The sequence below is a fragment of the Simochromis diagramma genome, unplaced genomic scaffold (genome assembly GCF_900408965.1).
Source record: "Simochromis diagramma unplaced genomic scaffold, fSimDia1.1 OVJJ01000386.1, whole genome shotgun sequence".
Classification (NCBI taxonomy): domain Eukaryota; kingdom Metazoa; phylum Chordata; class Actinopteri; order Cichliformes; family Cichlidae; genus Simochromis; species Simochromis diagramma.
Window position 1 is genome coordinate 446,114 of NW_024387210.1, and position 15,497 is coordinate 461,610.

The following is a 15,497-nucleotide window of genomic DNA, read 5'->3' on the forward strand; positions in this document are numbered from 1 at the left end:
AGCCTATGTATCCATGTAACCGCAAAAAGAGCAGCGTTACGAGGGAGCAGACAAGAGCAACTGGGGTCAAGCGAAGGAACGGTGTTTGTCCAGTTGGTCGTTCTTGTATACGAGAAACATAAAGAACTTTGCCTGCTTGTGTCTTGCTTTGCTGTGTAGTAGAATTGTCTTGAACGTTCCAGCGAATAGGTTTATGCTACAAACCTATCAGCCAACATATTAAAAGAACAATATATAATACATCTATATATACACTGTAAAAGATACTTGTCTTTGAGTGAAGATATAAGGTTTTAGGAAATATAAATAACTGCAACTTGAATCTTTACTGAAGCCCAGTATTTGATACAGAGTTCAGGTTCACTGCTGTAATACCTAATAATAATAATAAATAGTTATTTAATATTGGCCATATTGTATTTACATTACCAAAGTGAGATGACTTTAGTCTCATGAACAACATTAGCTAATTGTTATTTACTAGCTAATCTTTAAATGACTGTTCAGTACAGAAATGAAGCCCAACAATCATGTTTTACAGTCCTGTGGTCTCAGCCTCAGATACTTATCAAATCAAACAAAGCTCATGTAAAAACAAACAGATGAACAAAAGAAATGTCTCCTTCATTTCTGTCAAACAATGCTGTATGAAACGTTTCCAGCGGTTAGTATCATGGTTGCTAGGCAACCTGAGCAGCGTGACAGAGGCTAGACGGTCCCATTTCACAAGACTGGCACTTCGGGCCTTCTCGGTCTTTGGAGGACCCGGCCCACGAAGACTGCGAAAGGATGCAGATCCTGAATTGGGATACAGCCAAGGACTTGACACTGAGACATGACTGGAACTGTATATGCAACATGAACACAGGGAAGACACAGTGACCAAAACTAGGACCTAGAACTACAATTATACCTATTATGAACCAGCAAACACACCAAGAAAACCCAAAAGTTCATGAATAACAAATAATCCATGGACATATCAACTTAAACAAAACAACAAAACACTGGGTTCACAGACCCAGTACATGATAGAAATTTCCTCCACAAATAGTGAGCTTACTTGCTTGCAGCACAGAAGTTTAAGTCAGGCCATGGTTGTTTGAAGACAGGTTGCCTCACCACCAGGCTATCTTTTTAAAATGGTTGATGCAATTGGATACCAGAGCTACTTGCAGTAAGTTGTCAACAGCGACTGAAACTCGGGTGTGGCATCCTCTTTAATGCTGTGGTTACTGAGATGAACCTTTGTTTTTCTTGGCTTGTCACTAATATAATACTAATTAATAACGGTGTACCACAAGGCTGTGTGATGAGCCCTTTCCTCTACTCCCTCTTCACCCATGACTGCAGACCTGCTGATGGTTCCAACACATCATTAAGTTTGCAGACGACACCACGGTGATTGCCTCATCAGTGACAACGATGAGGCCGCCTACAGGGAGGAGGTTGGATCGTCGGCTGAGTGGTGCGACACAAACAACCTGCTGCTTAACACCGATAAGACCAAGGAGCTCATCGTGGACTACAGGAGGAATGCTGACCCACATCCACCCATCCACATTAAGGGGACGGCTGTGGAGCGTGTGAGCAGCTTCAAGTTCCTGGGAGTCCACATCTCCGAGGATCTCACCTGGACGACCAACTGCTCCAAGCTGATCAAGAAGGCGCACCAGCGCCTCTTCTTCTTGAGGACTCTGAGGAAGAACCACCTGTCCTCAGACATCCTGGTGAACTTCTATCGTTGCACCATCGAGAGCATCCTGACCAACTGTATAACAGTCTGGTACGGGAACTGCTCTGCCTTGGACCGGAAGGCGTTGCAGAGGGTCGTGAAAACTGCCCAGCGCATCGCCGGAGCACACTTCCTGCCATAAAAGACATCTACAGGAAGCGGTGTCTGAAAAGGGCTGGGAAAATCATCAAAGACCCCAGTCACCCATCACATGGACTCTTCACCCTCCTGCCCTCTGGGGGCGCCACAGGAGCCTCCGGACTAAGACCACCAGGTACCGGAACAGCTTCTTCCCCACAGCTGTCAGACTCCTGAACTCTGCCTCCTGACATCTGACCCACGTTAAACTCATGGACTGAACATACACACACCCACAATGGACAACTGTACCCTCAAACACACAATAATAACATGGACTGAACCACCACTCACAACCACTAGCACTTTATATAGCCTCTGTAGAAACTATCTACACCCTCACTTATCTTAACTGCACTACTGTATAGCTCTGTGTAAATAATCATTCTGTACATTCGATAATCTTTAATCCTACAACTGTTTACAACTTGCATAGTTCCCATTTCTGTATAGCTGTATATCTCAGATTCTGTAAAGTTATTTATTTCATATTCTGTATAGTTTTTCATATTTATATCCTGTTCATAGCCTGTACATAGCTTGTACTCACTACAGCCTGTACATACTTATAGTTATAGAATATTCACAACATACTTCATACCGTGTACATTAAACATACCATAATAGACCCATTTCTGTAATATACTCACATATCTATAGTATTGCTAATATATATTGTGTAATATATCTATATCACTAAAGCACTTCTGGATGGATGCAAACTGCATTTCGTTGCCCTGTACCTGTGCATGTGCAATGACAATAAAGTTGAATTCTAATTCTATTCTATTCTAATATCCTAATATTTGCAAGAGTTACCAGCATTTTCGTACTTTTATTACTACTACTGCTTCAGTTAAAATGTTCAGTTTTCCTTGTTCCCTTCGATATACCATGAATTAAATATAAAACTTTTCAACAATCACCTCCCATTTGTTTGTGTTTTTTTGCATTTTATGTGTTTACCTGAAGTCTGAGAAGCTCATGACACCTTTAATCTCAGTTCTAGAATGAAGTGGAAGGAGTCGTACCTGTGTGGTTGTACAATGTAGAACAAAATGCTGAAGATCAGGTGTGTTTTTTTCTGAACTGAGCAGCACGAAATATCCCAGAGTCCAGGACAGACGAGTAACACCGCCAGAGATAAACTAATGCGGAACTTCCTGCTTAAAGATGACTTCTTGTTGCTACAGTAAAAACAGAGTTAAAATCCACATGGAAGCTAGTCAGAAAGGATTCTGCATAATCTTTCATCACATCTGTGAAAATGGAGTGTATGCATTGATACAACCTCTCCTGAAGACAAAGATGGAGCATTACTGTTATTGGTTATTAGTGTTATTATTAACAAAAAGAAATAAAGCCATTTTGTTTTGCTCACAGTTTAATTGTGTTCAAAGTTTTTCTTTTTCATTTCTCATTTTTAAATGTTGGTTTTCTAATATATTTATATCTGAGAATTGCACCTTTTAAACAGCCACTTAAATTTGGGTAATTTATTTTTGAAATATTTTTTGAAACAACAGCAGCTTTAGGATGTTACCTGGTCAGTCTGGGTTCAACTTTGCATGTAGTCATGGAGGTAATAACCAACAGGACGATGTTGTAAATCAGGATCAGGCCGATTGGAAGAAGGAAAGCCCAAAACATCGGTTTTTCCAAAGTTGAACTGTTTTGTTCTTATCCAACGCTGCCAGCCAACAACTACAGCGAGAGGAAAAGAACATAAAAAAAACACTTTTGTCTACGTGTTGATCAAAATTTTATAAATACTTTATTTACTGAAAATGACATTTTTTTTAGGCAGTGGATGTAATTTCTATGGAGGACCACAAGAGCCACCCTCATCAAAATAAAGAATTCTGTTCTTAATGAACTGTAGAATAAATTCTGCATTTGTAAATTCATTTTTGAACTCCACATTAAAAAACTGATTTTTAAAATGTTTTTTAGAAACTTCATTTCAAAATCCATTTTCGAATTCCAATTTAATACAATTAAGACAATTAATCAATTTCACAAATAACGTCACTGCCATCAGGTCAAATATCTCTCCTTCATCTTCTCAGTATTAAACTTACAATTTGCTCTGATACTTGGTCCTCTTTTACACATTACAGGACATCAGAGTCCTATTTTGTCATATGAAACAGACTTCAAGCCTCTTGATGTCCTACCTGCCTCACTTTTCATTAGCGTGTTTAATTCCATTAGCCCCTGTATTGTGGAAGTGATAAATATTTCTCTCTATACTGGCTCAGTTCCCAGATTCTTTAAACAAGCTGTTGTTGAACCAATATTAAAGAAACCCCACCTGGATCCATCTCTTCCTAACAGTTATAGGCCAATATCCAAATTGCCCTTTGTATCAAAGATTTTAGAAAAAATAGTAGTAGAACAACTTGACTATTTCCTGGATAAAAATGCTGGTTTTCGTAAATTACATTCTACTGAAACGGCTTTACTTAGAGTATCTAGTGATATCTTGATGGAGAGTACAGAGTTCTGGTTCTGTTGGATCTCAGCTCCGCTTTTGATACTGTAGATCACACACACACACACACACACACACACACACACATATATATATATTTATATGATATGTAGACATATTTTTTTCTAACTTCAGTATGACTGTGGTACATATTACAAAAGAATAAAAACTTTATGTGAATAACTTTACTCTTCTTAAATATAACTCATAAAACAAGTAAAAGTACAAATGTGTAAAAAGTTACAGACTTCCTCAGTAGGTTTACACTCTTTTGGAGTGATTTTAATTGTGTGTTAAAGAAGAAAGAGCCAGTCAGTCATCACTGAGGCAGTTTTTCCTTCATGAAGTCCAGGTGCTGGTTTCCCCGTGTGTGTGTCTGATGCCCCAAAGCTGACTCAGAGCCATAACACCATCCATGACTGCGGTATGGAACAGATGTGGGTGTATCCTCATCTCCCAGAGGAGTCCAAATTGTTATCAAACAGACCTACAGACACAAAAACAATTGATACTATAAACAACCAGGCTATCAGCAGTGATTTAACTACTTTAAGACCTCTGTGAAAATAATTTTCACATCATTTACAGTGTATATCACAGAATTCAAGGCCTTTATAAGCACAGAGCATACAGAGAAAAGTACAGGGTGGGCCACCGTAATAAAATGGGAATGGTTGGTGATATTAAAGTCCTGTTTGTGGCACATTACTATATGTGAGGGGGCAAACTCCTCAAGATGGGTGGTGACCATGGTGGCCATTTAGAAAGTCGGCCATCTTGGATACAACTTTTGTTTTTTCAATAGGAAGAGGGCCATGTGACACATCAAACTTATTGGTAATTGTCACAAGAAAAAACAATGGGTGTGCTTGGTTTCAACGTAACTTTATTCTTTCATGAGTTATTTACAAGTTTCTGACCACTTATAAAATGCGGTCAATGTGCTGCCCATTGTGTTTGATTGTCAATGCAACCCTCTTCTCCCACTCTTCACACACTGATAGCAACACCGCAGGAGAAATGCCAGCACAGGCATCCAGTATCCGTAGTTTCAGGTGCTGCACATCTCCTATCTTCACACCATAGACAATTGCCTTCAGATGACCCCAAAGATAAAAGTCTAAGGGGTCAGATTGGGAGACCTTGGGGCCATTCAACTGGCCCACGATGACCAATCCACTTTCCAGGAAACTGTTCATCTAGGAATGCTCGGACCTGGCACCCATAATGTGGTGGTGCATCATCTTGCTGGAAAAACTCAGGGAACGTGCCAGCTTCAGTGCATAAAGAGGGAAACACATCATCATGCAGCAATTTCAAATATCCAGTGGCCTTGAGGTTTCCATTGATGAAGAATGTACCCCATATACCACACCAAACTATCACTTTTGTTGTTCCAACAGTCTTGGAGGGATCCATCCAATGTGGGTTAGTGTCAGACCAATAGCGGAGGTTTTGTTTGTTAACTTCAATTTTCAAAACAATTCAATTCAATAAAACTTTATTGATCCTGAAGGTTGACCCCGAAGGAAATTGGGTTAAGGCTGCCGACCTTACCCTTCTGACCATACATACATGACACAAACATCACATGGGGAAGACAGGTCAGAGAGGTATAACAATGGAAAATGCACAACATGCGGAAAGATCAGGAGAAAAGAAATAACTCCCCCCAGACTGAGCTCCAACAGGGAGATCAGTTTGAGAACAGAAAAAAAACACCTCTGCACATAGCACATGAAAAAAAACTCTTAATACACCAAAGAAACACATGAGAAGACACAGGGGTGGGTAAAGGGTGAGAGACAGCCAATGTAGACAGTGCATCCGGGCCTGCAGCATAAGCGCTGGTCTCCTTGATCCATTGTCAGCATCGGAGGGGAATAAGCGTCAAAGGCGTTTGGAGGGGGGAGGGGGGATGAGTGTACATCTGCATGTGTATATATGTCTGTGTGCGTGTGTGTGTGTATGTGTCTAGAGCTGAGACAGTGTCCTTCGCCCTGCCAGGCTAAGTAAACAGTCTTCCAGCCAACCCAGGTAGCCTTGCATAGAATGGGAAGAACAGTCTAAACACAGTCGTTATCAGGGTGTTTTTGTTCAGCTCCAGCCTTGAGACGGCAGCTGGCGCTGAAGGGATATCCACATGTAGTAATGCTGGTTTTTACTTTAGTGCGAACAACTCATGAGAATTTCTTGTCATTCTTGTGCTCAAAGAGCCGATTCTGAGAACTCACGACCGCAGTGAGCTTCTCCAAGATCTTATCCGTGCTGCACTCAATGAGCCCATTTTGAGAAACTCACGCCTCGTTCCATCGTTTCAATCCCAGCGGACAGCCTTGTGGGGGTTTTAAACAGCCGGTTCCACTTTCTTGATTCTTCGATAAGTCAGGGCCAAGCCAGCTCCGATCAGCAAGAACCCTGTTATCATGCTTCCTAATAGGTAGATATCTTCAGCACTCAGGCTCACCCGAGCCCAAACTTCTCATTGAGAAAAGGGTGTCAATTGCATTCAAGGACCAGTTGATCAAATCCATAATTCCTCTTTTAGGTTTTAGAGAACAGACTGTGAGAGAGTGTTCCAGGGAAAAGTAATACAAAAAACACGAGCCTAGACAAGGACACAAGAGGCTAAGCAGGGAAGCTAAGGGAGAGGAGGAGGAGAGGAGAAAAGTGCGACAGCCTTCGTCAAGAGCAAGTATTACATAAAAGTTTGCCTCATCACTGAACAAAATCTTGTGCATCAACTGAGGGTCCTGTTCCAATTTTTGTTTTGCCCATTCTGAAAATTCTGTGCACCGATCTGGGTCATCCTCGTTGAGATGCTGCAGTAGCTGTAGTTTGTAAGGGTGCCATTTGTGAGTAGCTAATATCCGACTAATGCCACTCTCCAGTGACATGCGGCAAGTGCTACGCTGTGGGCTCTTGCTGAATGAAGCTAGGACAGCCACTGATGTTTCTTTATTAGTGACAGTTTTCTTGCGTCCACATTTTGGCAAATCCAACACTGAACCAGTTTCACGAAACTTAGCAAGCAGTTTGCTAACTGTAGCATGGGAGATGGGTGGTCTCGTAGGATGTCTTGCATTTAAATCTGCTGCAATGACCCGGTTACTGCTTTCAACAGATATCAACACAATTTTGATCCACTCCTCACGTGTTAACCTCTTCGACATGTCAATGGCTTAGAACAAAGAGAAACTTGTAAATAACTCATGAAAGAATAAAGTTACGTTGAAACCAAGCACATCATTGTTTTTCTTGTGACATTACCAATAAGTTTGATGTGTCACATGGCCCTCTTCCTATTGAAAAAACAAAAGTTGTATCCAAGATGGCCGACTTCTAAATGACCACCATGGTGACCACCCATCTTGAGGAGTTTGCCCCTTCACATATACTAATGTGCCACAAACAGGACTTTAATATCACCAACCATTCCCATTTTATTACGGTGTAGCCATATAAATGGCCCACCCTGTACTCAATCAATTTCATCTTGTGTTTTTCATTATGCATATTTTATTAATAATTACATGTCGTGATCTGCATCTTTACCACACATTTGCCACAGAGGTGTAGATACTGTAGTTGCAGTGAATGCTTAAAGTGTGCTGATTAGAATATACTGGACATTAAATGCTAAGATTCAGCGCACTGTGTTAGAGGCTGGGATTTGATGAATTCATCATATATACAACCTTTGATCATCATTTATGTCCAGTTGAGAATGAATCTGTGCACTCACATATTAAATGAACTGAAATCAGTAGTGTGATCTCCAGTTTTGATATAAGGAATGAGAGAACTGACAGCTGTTATTTTAATCAGCCTGTCTTAGTTGTTTTAATTCTAAGTATCATAAAGTAATCTGGTAACATCTGGACTGACGAGTTTACTGTCAGCATTTTAATCGCTAGTTTAAAGGCTGTAGGTCGCAGCTCTAATGCTCTAACACTGTATACATGTAATAGGGCTCAGTGCTAATAGTCTGAGCTGCTTCAAGCTTTATTTGTGAAGACCACAGCAGCGTAAAAAAAACGTAGCTAGCTTGTACAGCTGCGACGTAAAAGATTCATAAGCTAAGATGACCTTAAAATAACAGGGATACGTGCGGTGATGCTAGCATTAGCCATGTTAGCACGTTACCTTCAACAGGTGGTCAGACTGAGTAAAGAGGCACACAGTCAGAGGTTCAGCTCTCCGTTTCGCTGCAGGGTCCCTTCATTCTTCACATATCCGTGTCGAGCCGAGTGTAAATCCCGAGGCTGAACGGCCTTTGTACAAGCACACACGCCTCTTAGCAGGGCAAAGCTATGAGCAAGAAAAATTCAGGCTGGCAGCCTGTGTCTGTCCAACCAATCAGAGAGCTCCTTACATCTCACGGTGTGGCTAATTTGTATTGCAGCAAGATTTTTAAAATGAAGTTGCTAATCCAGTTGCTAATGCAAATGTAAATCCCTGAGCTAATCCGTGAGCGAACAGGAAAGGGAAATGGATTTTGAAATGAGAAGTGGAATTTAAAAAGCATTTTGAAAATAAGTTTTTTAAATTGGAATTCGGAAAAGGTTTTTGAAATGAATTTTTTAAAAAACATTTTAAAAATCAGTTTTCTAATGTGGAATTCAAAAATAAATTTGCAAATGCAGAATTTATTCTACAATTTATTATTCAAGCACAGAATTCTTCATTTTGATGCGCGTGGCTTTTGTGGTCTTCCATAAATTTCACAATATATAAACTATTCTATAATCCAAACTGGGAATTTAGGTCATTGTAGGGTGGAGAATTTCACAGATTACCCACAATTCCTCTTGTCTATATCCCAGCGGATTGTCCACCCTGTAGCTCACCCCCAGTGTGATGACCATGAAACACGCTGGCATTCCTAACAGGACACAACAAATCAAAACAACAGTTTAAGTAAAATGAAATTTAACCTGAGTAGCGTAAGACCGCGGTGATCTGAAAATGATGTGCCGGGGGTTTGCGGATGTATCTGTGTATCACTGCAAAATGTTCAGTTTTTATTTTAATTTTGTTTTAAACTAAAATAAATGATAAGAAGCTCAAGATTTTAGCACAGTGCTGTGTATCTGCATTCCTTAATGTTATGACTTTTTCCTTCTAATTATACTACTTTAAAGTTCTTCTAAAATATTTCAAATTTGGCATTTTTGTTTTCTTTCTGAATGTCCTACCCCATCCCAGAGTCACACTCAGTGGAGTCCAGTGTGTTGGCAGGCTGCGGCGCATTGACCGGACCAGCAGCACCAGTTGAGTGCTGTATACACTGTTCCACATGAAGGTGGCCATCAGGAGGAAGTGCAGCAGAGCTGCTACAGCCGTACACGAGCCGCGGTCTGGTTCTATGTGTTCATCAGAGTTCAAGATGTTGTTGATCCGATCATCACTCTGCACCTTAGTGTCGTTCTGTCTGCTGGAGTTTTGGACTCCAGAGAGGAAGGTGATGATGAAGGCCAGCAGGCTGAGGTAGATGCACAGCAGAGCCAGCTTTGAATTCAAGTTACTTGGCTGCCCATGAGACTTGCTGAAGAAGCTACAGAGAGAAAAATAACAAAGAAGTTTTAATATCTTTTAAGTTTTGGTATTTCTTAAAGAAAAACACCACAAAAATATATATATAAAAACAGACAGACAGCAATTTTACTACTTTTAGACTTTATAGGTCAAATAAATAATCAAAGCATTAATGTAAAATGAAAATAACTATTTGTTGCATCCAAGAAAGTTTCAGTTTGTTAAATAACAACTAGAAGTGTTTGGTAAATGTGATGAGAGAATTTTAATGCAGCATAATTAAACATCATTTCTTATCTGTGAAGTAACCCAAACTTACTTTTCTTTAATGTGATAAATGATCGTCACAACCAAACCCAGAACAGAAAGAGAAAGTCCCACAATGGAGATCACATCCAGAGCTTCTGCATACTCGTAGTTCTCTCTGTATGACTGAAAAATAGGATTCAGATTTAAACTCATAAAATATCTGCGATGAGTTAGATTTACATTTTGAGCTATGTCATGACCAAGGTTTAACAAGCTGTTGTTGAGGTTTTTTTGTATGATATATATGACATATATACCTGTATACACTTGACATATACTCACATATATACTATGTAATCATATATACTCATATACACTATATATATATATATACAGTTTTGGGGAGTAACGGAATACATGTACCGCCGTTACGTATTTAAAATACAAAATATGAGTAACTGTATTCCGTTACAGTTACCGTTTAAAAAGGTGGTATTCAGAATACAGTTACTTTGTTGAAATAAATGGATTACACTGCGGTACTTTCCTGTTTCATTTTGTCGCGGGTCAGGACTGTTTGGGTTTTGTTTGACAGCTACGTTCTGTTGTTCCAGGCGGCAGTGTTACGGTTGCCATGGTTACCGGGCGATGCTCTCTCTCTCTCTCTCTGCGACTGTGTGTTTTCCTGGGTGAGAGAGCGCCTTTTCGTTGTTGTTGTGCTAAGCTAACAGGCAGAATGCTACAAGCATAGCTCTAAAGAATGTAGCATCATGGGCAGTGTAGTCCGTGTTGCAGGGAGAATGGACTGCCATACACGTTATGTGTCTGTGAGCGCGAGGAGGGAGAAAAAGGGGAGTGGAAAGGTACGAGTTGTCACTGAGGAAAAACGGGAGCTGGAAGCATGTAAATATAATAATAACCACTGCAGCCAAGAAGAGTGCCTGACGAGCCCAGTTGTAAGTAAGCTATGAAGACTCGACTGTACACCGTGTTCGTGTTTTCCTCCGAAAACAATAAGTTCCGTTGGAGCAGCCTTTCAATGCCTCTCTCTGTCTCTCGCAAGAAAAGTTGACCCACACAACAAGTAAAGCTATTTTTCAGCTACGAGCCGACAGGGACCCCGCCGTATTAGTCAGAGGTCCCTTTACTACAGTTCGGAGTCGCGGACCTTCAGTAATAGTAATAAATCACACAGCAATAGTACATTCTACGTTGTTGTAAAAAGCATGATAATATATAAGTAATCCAAAGTATTCAGAATACGTTACTGTCATTGAGTAACGTAACGGAATACGTTACAGAATACATTTTGGGGCATGTATTCTGTATTCTGTAATGGAATACATTTTAAAAGTAACCTTCCCAACACTGTATATATATATATACATATATATATATATATATATATATAACAGCTAAGATACTGCGCAGCCCCTCAAGCTCCCAGGCCTCTGGTAGAGGACCCGAGCTGAAGGATAAACCGCCCGCAGGGGGGCGTGCTGGGTATTTTTTTTTTTATATATATATACCTCTACTGGAGTATTTTATATAATGGAATCACATGTTCGAGATCACAAGACCCACATATTTAAGTCAAATATTATCTCTAATTATATTAATGAAGTTTGTGCCACTTGTTGTATGAACACATGTTGTTCAATACTGTTTTGAAAATGTAGTAATTAGGATCAGTAAGTAACCTTTGATTGTGTTAAGGCCAATGGTGACTAGTCCAAACATAGGGTTAATTAAACTTGGCACTGCTAAAGCATGCACCTGGGACCCTTTTCTCCGTGCTCATCTTTTTTGCTCCACGTTGTGTCCAGCCCTTTCATTACCTATACGGTAAACAAACCTGGCCCCGGTGGGCATGCACCTGGGATTCAGTTTCTCGCATCAGCCGCCAGAAGATGAGAAAAACCCTTTCTTAGCATAGATACCAGTTACTTCTGACAAGTGCACCTGACAAAATTGTCAAATTGATTAACTGTTAGCTGCCGTTTTGCAAACTTTTGGAATCACTTTGGCCATAAAACCGATGAAGGGACACATTTCAAAATGATGGATGTAAGACTGGTGCTTGAAAAGTTATGGGGTAGGGTCAGAAAGGTATGTAACATAAGTGTAAGATTAAAAGAAAGGAGCAAGGTGCAAGTATGATTAACAATGGATTGGAGAAAAGTATCAATAATTGAGATAATATTGACATTTGTAGATTTGATCGGAAATTCCTGCTCCTCCTCCTGCTGTTGGGTGGAAATTTACCAAACAACAGGAGGAGCGGTCACTGATCCTTTGTAAGAGGAGGGTCGATATGCCCCAGACTGCTGCTTTTTTCCTTTTTGTCATTTTGTGTGTTGTTGCTGTTTGTGCTTTAAGACCCTACACCCCAGGGTTTGCTTTGCTTGCTTTCCATGTGTTTTTTGCTGTAAATGTACTGTTCTGCTCTTCATATGACACTGTTTAATAAACTCTGTTCCAAGAATTCTAGTCTTTTCCAGAGGATCTTTCTGAGTGTTTTGGTTTTAATTGGATCTGAAGGTTATCATATAGGCTTCAAAATTTGCAACCCAACACTGTAACGTCATCTATTGCCCTGAAAAGTTGTGACCCTCACCCAGAGAGCAGCAAAGTTGGTGGTGTGGTTACAGAAACACCTCATGAGTCCATCTGAAGTGTTTCCTTTAGAGCAGCCACTGGTGCTCCAGTCCTTCTGACTGTAGTTCCAGAAAACACAAGAGAAGTCGTACAGAGACGTCCCACTTATGTTCTGAAACAGAAATACACAGCCTTACTCAGAAATCCGCAACTCTGATTTACATGTAAACATACCATTTGCTTTCAAAAGCAGATGGTATGTTTCACATTTTTAGAGTTTATAGCACATATGCAGTTCTTTGAAAATAACACAGAACCATTTTAACAATAAAAACACAACTGGTCATAAGTTAGGTATGAATATTTTACTTTGTGATGTGTATATTGGTATTGTTCTATTTTTACACCATTATCACAGCTGCTACAGCTACTGCAAGTTTATTAATTTATCTGTCTCATAAAAAACACCATAAACACTGCTCACTATCTGTGTGCCCTAAACCTGCAGATAAAGGTCAAACATGATACATTGTCAGGTGAGATCACAAGTTATTGAAGGAAAAGCTGTCCAGTGGTCACCATTATCTGAAATCTTGAAGATAAAACTGACTTAAAATAGGTCAACAAATATTAAAATTGACTTTAATTTGAAATGCTGGATTTCTTACTCTTGGCCTGAACATCATCTCCACATGTTGTGGAACCATGTTGGGTTCCTGCCCTCTGACGCTGGCTGACAGGACCCTGATGGTGGCCCGTCGCCTCATGTAGAGTTTTGAACGGAAGAAACGATCGTTCTGATAGAGAACGAAACCCAGAGAGACGTTTGAGTCTGTCTGACGACTTCTGACACCTTTGCCTGACATAAGAGAAAGAAATCCACTGCAGTTGGTAAACTTTTGTGTGGGTGTAACAAGAACTGACAATGTCTGAAATAGAAGTGCTCCATTTTTATTAATAACAAACTAAAACAGCTCTCTTAAATACCTCTTAGTGACACCTTAAGCATCTTAACAAGTTCTGTTGTAAGACTGTGTAAGTCTAGAAAACTCACCTTGAGGGAATCTTACATAAATGAGGGCATCAGCTATGAAACCGTTTTCCACCACAACCTGTGTTGCATTGTGTTCAGCTGAATTCTCTCAGCTACAAAACTGCCAGATGTCCCTGTAGCAGCAAAAGAAGTGAGCTGTTTGTGATCACATAATAAAAAATGCAGAACCTTACCACTGGATCTTTAATCTTAAAGCTACAAATATTGAAATTGTTCCACTACATCATGATATTCTGAGAGGAGACCTGTGGGTGCCTGTCCATGCAAGAACCTGGACAACTGTGGGGGGAACACAAACAGTTCTGTTAACTGTCCCCACTTCAACACAGTTTTACAGTTTAAAGATTCCCTAAAACCACAATATTTCTTGACTTGACGCACACCGGTGGATCTAATATCTATCTGAACAGATATGCCTTGAATGTTAAAAGTTTTATTAGCGTATTTTTATTAGTGTCAAATTTAGTCAAATTTGACCCAAACTGTATGTAAGGGATGAAAAGCAGTAAAATGGGGGAAAAAAATTAAAAAATTGGAGGATTACTTTTCTTTAACACCGTTTCTCACTGACCTCTAAGAGAAGTGAACTGGACTCCCTGAGTGTTTGCAGCAGGGATCTGTGCCGACTGGACCACCAGGTTTGGCTGAACCACCTGAGATTGAGATGCATTGAGACTGAGGCTGAGGTTCACTGAGAGCTGGTCCAGAGTCACCGTCAGCCTGGACATAACAAACAAAAGCAACCACAAAACAGGCTGTCTTACACTCACTGGTCTGTTAGATACATTTACAAAATTGCTCATTAATGAAAGTATCTAATTAGCAAATCACATGGCAGTGACTCAGTACATGCATGCATATAGACATAGTCAAGATGACCATCTTGAATTTCAAACTGATCATTAGAATGGGGACAGGTTGGGACTTTGAATGTAGTTTTTTGGTGTCAAATGCACTGGTCTGAGTATTTTGGAAACTGATGATCTGCTGGGATATTTGCTTAAAACGGGTGTTCTCTTTAAATGTCGAGTTTACAGAAAACAGCCTGAAAAAGGGTTTATGGGTGTGCAACCAAAAAATCTCTAGCAATTGTGCAATGCTATCATGAAATATGGACCAAAATTTGAGGAACATTTCCAGCAAATTTTTGAATCTATGCAGTTCTGAAGTTAAAAGAGCATCAGTCCAACTTGCAACAATCAATGTGTATTTAATGAAGTACCTAGTGAGTATAGTTGCTTTAAACCAGGAAAAGCGGCTAATTTAAGCTAAACACAATTGAAGACGTCATATGAGTTAATAGATTAATATTTTATTCTTAGTACTTCACCCCAGAGTTGTGTTGTTTTCCTCTGTGTCATCTGATACAGTGGTGTTCAGCAGCTGACTGACCGTTGCTACTGCTGCCACTCTGACACTCTGCAACACAAACATGAACCAGGATGCTACAGTCAGTAACTACTGATGCTACAGCAGGGTTTTTTCTTAAGTTTTGTTGACTGTTTGTACCTCTGTGGCGTTTGCAGACAGCAGCAGTTGTGTTGGCGATCTCAGCCGCTGCTGTAACATTTTCGGCCGTCAGCTCTTCTGGGTTGGATGTCAGAATCTGAGTGCTGGTTGCCAGCATCTCTAATCAGCTGGACTGGTCAGCTGAGTGGAAGAAATACGTTTTTTCTTTTTTTTATGTGGTC

General features: G+C 40.1%; 1 protein-coding gene across 2 annotated transcripts; it reads right to left on the minus strand.

The window, feature by feature from the left end:
• Positions 1-7,844: 7,844 nt before the first annotated feature.
• On the minus strand, positions 7,845-15,272 carry LOC120746473 (adhesion G-protein coupled receptor G7-like). 2 transcript variants are annotated; one of them, XM_040051885.1, is made up of 8 exons: positions 15,137-15,272; positions 14,378-14,526; positions 13,807-13,919; positions 13,421-13,611; positions 12,772-12,924; positions 10,225-10,337; positions 9,566-9,924; positions 7,845-9,252 (listed from the first exon to the last, which is right to left on the minus strand). In XM_040051885.1, the coding sequence occupies exons 4-8, from the start codon at positions 13,517-13,519 to the stop codon at positions 9,131-9,133; spliced, it is 846 nt and encodes a 281-aa protein (XP_039907819.1). In that variant the 5' UTR covers positions 13,520-13,611; positions 13,807-13,919; positions 14,378-14,526; positions 15,137-15,272; the 3' UTR covers positions 7,845-9,130. The 2 variants fall into 2 exon arrangements, with proteins under 2 accessions (XP_039907819.1, XP_039907818.1); XM_040051884.1 differs by having other exon boundaries at positions 13,421-13,919.
• Between the last annotated feature and the right edge of the window lie 225 nt (positions 15,273-15,497).